Raw genomic sequence first — 7051 nt, forward strand, 5'->3', positions numbered from 1 at the left:
TATGGGAATAAACCATTCTGATTCTCATTTCAATTCTGACTGCAAATCAAATGGACCCAAAATTTAATATAAGAAAAAGTATCAATAAAACAAATCCAAACAAGTAAAATGAATACATATTTATGCTAACCGTGTCTTCCTCTTTAACAATAGAAAACCGGGTTAGCTCAACCCAAGTCCAACCCTAAGAATTGGGCCTAAGGATTGAGTTTAAACCTGAAGGAGGTCAATGTCCAAATATCCAACTTAAGCTCAGCCTGCAGTAAAATTTGATACACTTAGGTTGGGCTCAGGTTGATACAATCAGCCCATACTAAAATTTGATATAATATATATTAAAAAAACATACATATATATGCATGGATGCATGAAATAAGTGTATCTACATTTATATAATTGGACTGAATTTGGGCCCATTCGAACTAGCTAAGGGCCATCTCTGCGTGCACAGAGACTGTTGCCGATGTGTGGTGTGGATGATTAGTATGGCACATAAAGTGGAGAAAAAAACAATTTGTATTCCGAATTATCAATGGAAAATTGCTGGTCAGCCCATGGGACAAAATAATCGGTTGGCACATGTAGAAGAGTTGGTCTCTGAAACATGGGTCACTGTGAATCCCTTCTACACGTACTATAATGTTTGCTTTGCATTTTTCCACACACAACTATGTTATGTGTAAGGTCCATAAAGTGTGCGGAATTCAGGGCAAGAGATTTAAGATATCCTTTTATAAAGTTACCCAACACTCTAAACAGGCAAATCCTTGCTACAGTCCTTGTTTGATAGAACAGAATTGAGTCGAATCATTGATCATAGCTCTAATAAGTCATCAAGGGGAATCTTCATGGAACTCAACAGTAATGTAATGTGAAGGGCAGCTCGTCCAGCAGTGAACCTATGTTCTCTGATAGTTCTGGCTAATAATATGGCGATGATAATGCCAATCTAATTACCTCATTCATGGAAATCAACAGTTGTATAATGTGAAGGGCATCTCGTCCAGTAGTGGACCTCTCTTCTCCGATAGCTCCGGCTAACATGGTGATGACAAGCCTATAGAGCTGTGAAGGCCAACCTAAAGCCAATCTTTCCACCATGCATAGGCTCATCTCATCGAAAAGCACACTGTTTCGTGGTTTGATAAGTCACTTCCCCTCTGCAATTGCCATGCCCATTACCGGCCCACTCTATAGCTTAGCGGCAGTACGGGCCATACCACACTACCTTCCCCACTTCTACAATGTTGTTTCTTTGCTAGGGAAGATGGCTATTTACCATTAATTGTTTGTAGCCTTCCACAATGTTATTGGCATTACATGCATGGCATACCATTACGTATTCAAAGGCCTAGAGAAAATCTTTAACAATGGTTATTGGTTACTTTAATTTTTCTAAATGTTTTAATCCATCATCATATTTAGTTTATATATGATACAACATACATTAAAATTTAAAAATATGCACAATTATTTGATACCTTTACTTTAATACATCGATCTCAATGATTTTTGTTCTACCGATATAATTATATAAACACCAAATTAATTGCCATGTACGGGGCTTCTAAGTGTTGTTTAATTAATTCTACCGAAAAAAGTGTTGTTTAATTAATGGGAAAATCTATGATATGGAAAAGGTTTTTGTTTTACCCTTTAAAAATTTAAAAATTAAGATGGGGATTAATTAATTTCAGCGAAAATTTTCAAACATGGATTAGATGCCCCTAAAAAGTTTCTTTCCTGTTATAAGATGGATTGATTTGGACATATCCCATAAAAACTGCGTCCACTTTTGTCATTTCAAACAAGATAGTCACTTAAATAACCCTAATTCCTCTCTCTCTCTCCAAGCGTTTTGTTTATTATACCGATGTTTGAGAAAAGTCATCTTCTCTGGTCTTGTCATCTTGCAGAAAGGGAGGGGGCAACAGGCAAGAGAGAGACCGAGAGAGGGACTGAGGGAGTGAGCTCGATCTTCATAATCCGTAGTCAGGTCCTTGAGTCTTGAGTCTCTTGACTCGAGCTTGAGCAGCCTTGACGTGGTTAGGGTTTTAAAAAAAGGACGGAAAAGAAAAACACAAAAAGAAATTCTACGCTACTCCTAGTCGACTAAACGAAAACCCACCCCTCTTTAAATGAGGCCAACCCCTCCATTCCTGTTGCTTCCTTCCTTGGTAACAGTAACCAGTAGTTGCAGTTGCAGGCGCCGTTTCCCTTTTTACACTCCTCTTCTCCTTTTCTCCTTTCCTCTTTTGTTTCTCCCTGCAGGAAACCTCTGATGCTGAGTTTGTCATTATCTTTATAAACAGTGATCATTCCACCACCTCTTTTTTTCGTAGAAGCAGAGTAGAAAAGAAAAGAATGGTAGTTTTCGCTTGCTTTCATGTTTGTAGTTTCATTTTGAAACTTGTATGTGGATTTTTCATGGTATTAATTGAATTTTATTGTTATATTTCAGGTGGGTATTTCTTGTCTTCCTCATTGGCTTCAGGCCCTTCTCGGGGAGAAGTTCTTTAATCAGTGTTTGATTCATGAGTCTGCGAGGAAAAACGAGAAGAACATATTTTGCTTGGATTGTTGCACTAGTATTTGTCCACACTGCTTATCTCCTCATCGTTCTCATCGGCTCTTACAGGTTTGCACAAACTCAGTCTCATACACAACCCCACAACCCAATTCATCGATTCGAAAATCCCATCTCTTTCGCTTCTCTAATCTTCCCGTTCGTTTACTTTTTTTTTTTTTTTCTCATTACATAATTACATTAATTCCAGATAAGAAGATACGTCTATCATGACGTTATACGGCTGGATGACATTGAAAAATTAATCGATTGCGCCTTTGTTCAAGTAAGTACAAAATATAAAAATTATATTTTGCCTTAAATTTAAATAAAATTTTCCCTTGTCTTGTGCTTTTTAATTCTGGGTGCACCTTATCTTTTACAGTCTTACACGACCAACAGTGCAAAGGTGGTATTTTTAAACCAGAGGCCACAGTCTCGACCTTTTAGAGGCTCCGGTAGCATATGCAGCACCTGCGACAGGAGCCTTCAAGACCCATATCTCTTCTGTTCTCTCTCCTGCAAGGTTGTGCCCACAACCAGAATTGAGCTCCATAATTTACCTCTTCGTTTTTTAAATGTTTTTCTGTATGCCAACTTATCGTTTTCTACTGTCTACAGGTTCATCATCTGGCCAGGAACGAAGGTGGATTATCGAAATACCTTTACGAGTGTGAATACCTTCCATTACCAGAAGGAGGAAAAGGAGAGAACTTTTGCGAAGTACTGGACGAAGGGCAAATGACGCCCGACTCGGTCCTCGAACCGCCGGGTTTGTTGCGCACCTCGTCCGGGTCGAGCGCAAGTGGTGGCGGCGTGGGTTGCAGGAACCTTGCCTGCACTGCTACCACGGATTTTGTGAAGAAGAAACGCAGCGGCGTTTCAGTTTCACGGGCAACTTATCGGCCGACATGCTCACGCGCGTCGGAAATCTCCATGAGTAACAGGCGAAAGAGTATGCCACACCGCTCTCCACTTTATTAATTGTGTACAAGACGAGCTACGATGAAGTAATTAAGAAAAGGTATGGAGGTGTGGGGGGACATATATGGTATTTCCATATTTCTGGTTGTTTGAATGGTCTCTCTGGGATGGCAAAATGCAACTTCCCCAATTTTGTAGAGGAATCACTGGTCTTTTTTCCTCAGCTCCATATTCTAATTTATATTTCCATCTCTCTCTCTCAAATCTATCTTTCCTCCTTTTTATCTTCCTTTATTTTTTTCCTGTTAAATTTGAAGCTACAACTAGAAGGAGATTTGCAGTTGAACGAAGATAGATTTGAGAGAAACGGAGATTTGTTAAATCCAGATGTTTGAATTTTGATTTCATTTGCACTTTGTTTTAGGGTTGGAAATTGAAATTAGGGTGGGAGGGAAAGATAAATATCGTCCGTGGAGAGCTGTCTATACACTACATATTCTATAGCTGGGGGTCTGGGGCCCTAAAAGGAAGGAAAGAAAAAGAAGATATGTAATGTTGGGTTTGGAGGGATGGGAGTAATTTATTTATTTATTGGTAAACGGAGATGGGAGATGGGAGATGGGAGATGGGAGGGAGCTCAGGATGTGTCCGGAGTTTCTGGGATAGTTGGGACCCAAAAATCTATATATAAGCAGTGAGGTGAATGACGCCACCACGGTCAGCTTCCCAAAGAATTACTCCGGTGTTTGTAAACCCAAACACTTCTCTTTCCCCTTTCTCTTCCTCTTTGTACCCTTTATTTTTCGTCTTCTTCCCTTCTTCCCTTCCCAAGAATTGAATAATAGTGGAAAAAACCAATTAAACATTTACTTAGGTACTATCTATTATTTTATAATTTGTTTTTTGGGGTAAATGCTAATTTAATTCTTTAGGTTCTCCGATGTTTCTGTTTTTTTTTTTTTCTCCTTTTGGGCAAAGTGCATATATTTGGGAAGGGAAACTTTTGGTCGTAGTTATTTAATCTCGAGCTGCAAGCCTGCAAGCACTTTCCCTATAAAACCACTAAATTATGAACACTATGCCCCCCAAAGTTGACTGATTTTATATGTCAATTAAAATCTCCATAAAATGCCTTGAATGCTCTAACTACTCAAATCAGCAGCTGTACAATGCGCTGGGAAAACAATCAGATGATCTGATCTGATGAGTTAGGAATTAGGATGATTAAGAATTATCTCATGTCATTTGTCTCATGGTGTAAATGATGAATGGTTTACAGTTTCATGTGAGTGAAACCGAATCATTCATTTTATAGTGAAGACTAGCAGTAAATAGAGATAATTGGGAATGAGTTGGGTTTTGTGATTGGGGTTTTATGATTTTGTATGTAAACAAGCTTATAACGGATCCGAATTGGAGTGTAGAGTCTGGGGGGAGGCAGAGAGAGTTGAGGTTGGGTGTTGAGGGAGCATTGAAGGAACCTTATAGGTGTAGCTTTAAATGCATCCGACATGTCGCCTCTTTAGGGAGGAAATATTCCATTTTGACTCCAAGGTTGCTGCGACCATCATTCTTATCTCTTTCACTTTTTGTATATATCTCTCTGCCTATTATTTATTTATTGATATTTTATTTGAAAATTGCTTAAACGTCCCTGAAATTTTTAACAGTTGCTGAAACTTTTCTTACTTTTTATTAATAGCAATCAGTCCTCTGAAATTTTTCACACCGTTGCATCCACACCCTTTCATTAGATTCCAGAACGAACGATAGGGGTAAAATGACCAAAATACTCATGAGCATGTGTTACACACCTTAATTTGCTTCGTGGACTGGTCGCTGATCAGACCATTAATCCACCTTAATTTAATACTTGACTGATAAATACCAATTAGTTGGAATAATTTATGGTTACTCTGTTGTATATTTTTAATGGGAAACGTGTCTAGCAATTTCCATGTCAAATTATTCCTTTGATTCAGTTTTGGGAAGAGTAGAAATGCAAATATATACACTAAAATGATCTCACAATCACATGCTTTGTCTCCGTCACTTCATGGGTGATATTTTGACCGGTATAAAAAAACCCTATCTTATCATGTGTGGGCAATAATCTCACGGCTACAAAGGGGTGTGAATTAGGTGAGAGGACCATTTTTGTGAAGAGGATATATTCCAACTCGAAAGTCGAAACTGAGTGTTATATTTGCAATTGACGGGGGGAGGGGATGTTTCAGCAACTGACGAAAACATCAGGGCAAAGTTTCAGAAATCTGCATTAAGCAGCTGAGCTGTAAGTATTTGGCATCTATGGCTTATATATTGTCGTGATCCTTCCACGTGGTGTGAGTTGCATGGTGTAGTAAGTTGATTCTCTGACACGTATTGTACGTAACAGACAGATGCTGATGCCACGGTTCTCTCCGGGGCTTTCATTGTTAATGGACACTCCACCCGAGACTGACATTACATTTAATTGTGGTAGAGGAGATGTATAGATAGATGAGAGAGAGAGAGAGAGAGAGAAGCCTTCCATTATTCCCTCCATCTTTCGGCCTTCAATTGGGACCATTTGGTCCATTTCTCAAGTCTCTTAAACAGCCATCACCACTCTGCAAAAGGCAAAAGCCATTAGATCGGGATTTTCGTCGGTGCACACTTTGCAAAATTTGGATTGGTTGGTTTCAACTTTAAAGGCCTAACATCTTTGTCTGTACTCTGTAATTTAAATGAAGAATATAAAGCGGTTATGGACCTTATGGTGACTTATTTGTTTCAGCAATTTTGAATTTTGATGGTGTTGGATTCATTGTCCATGTAGCTAGGTTTGTTTCTCAATGTTGAACAACATTCTTCAAAAGACGACTATTCATGGTTGAATAGCTTTTCCCACGCGAGTATGAATTGAGAAAAGCATGCGTACGTCCATGAACTTAGTTGTGCACTGGTTTTGGGAGTAAACAAATTGAGGGGTCAAAGCTCAGTTGGTATGTGGATGATTTGTCTCCGTCCATATGCGGTTTTGAGTCCCAATACTATTTTTTTTTAAGGCAAAACATAATATTTCATTACAAAGAAGTAGTAATAGAACCGAGAAAAAATATAAATCTCTAGAAATAACAAAATATTGAGGCAGATAAATGTATGCATTTCCAACCATTGCAAAAAACTTCTACAACAAATAAATACTGAGGCAGATAAATGTATGCATTTCCAACCATTGAAAGAGTTGGATAAATACAATCACAATTCACCATAACTTTAATCATCCATGATCATAACTGTCGGGACTTTAACTTTTAAACTGAAACTAATTAGAATTTTAATAGTCTAAAACCATAACCGTCGAAACTGTCATCTTCGAAACTAGAATCAATTGGAAGTTTAATCACCCGAAAAATGTAACCGCCAGAATTGTTATTGCCAGAAGTGGAACCAATTAGAACTTTAACCATCCAGAACTGAAACTGTCGGAATTGTTATTGCCAGAACTGGAACATTAACCACCTAGAATTTTAATCGCCAAATATGTTATCGTCGAAACTGGATCCACCTAGAACT

At 38.4% G+C, this 7051-nt stretch overlaps 1 protein-coding gene across 1 annotated transcript; it reads left to right on the forward strand.

The window, feature by feature from the left end:
- Nucleotides 1-1863: 1863 nt before the first annotated feature.
- Nucleotides 1864-3758, forward strand: LOC104602298 (protein RGF1 INDUCIBLE TRANSCRIPTION FACTOR 1-like). Its single transcript, XM_010265920.3, has 5 exons — nucleotides 1864-2367; nucleotides 2462-2638; nucleotides 2778-2852; nucleotides 2952-3092; nucleotides 3188-3758. The coding sequence occupies exons 1-5, from the start codon at nucleotides 2365-2367 to the stop codon at nucleotides 3548-3550; spliced, it is 759 nt and encodes a 252-aa protein (XP_010264222.1). The 5' UTR covers nucleotides 1864-2364; the 3' UTR covers nucleotides 3551-3758.
- Nucleotides 3759-7051: the final 3293 nt, after the last annotated feature.

The sequence above is a fragment of the Nelumbo nucifera genome, chromosome 1 (assembly GCF_055504915.1).
Source record: "Nelumbo nucifera cultivar China Antique chromosome 1, China Antique-T2T, whole genome shotgun sequence".
NCBI lineage: Eukaryota > Viridiplantae > Streptophyta > Magnoliopsida > Proteales > Nelumbonaceae > Nelumbo > Nelumbo nucifera.

Bases quoted from the DNA above. Each gene is read 5' to 3' on its own strand.
- LOC104602298 (XM_010265920.3), top strand. The intron at 2,639-2,777 runs GTTTGCACAAAC...CATTAATTCCAG, and splicing joins GTTCTCATCGGCTCTTACAG to ATAAGAAGATACGTCTATCA. The intron at 3,093-3,187 runs GTTGTGCCCACA...TACTGTCTACAG, and splicing joins TCTGTTCTCTCTCCTGCAAG to GTTCATCATCTGGCCAGGAA.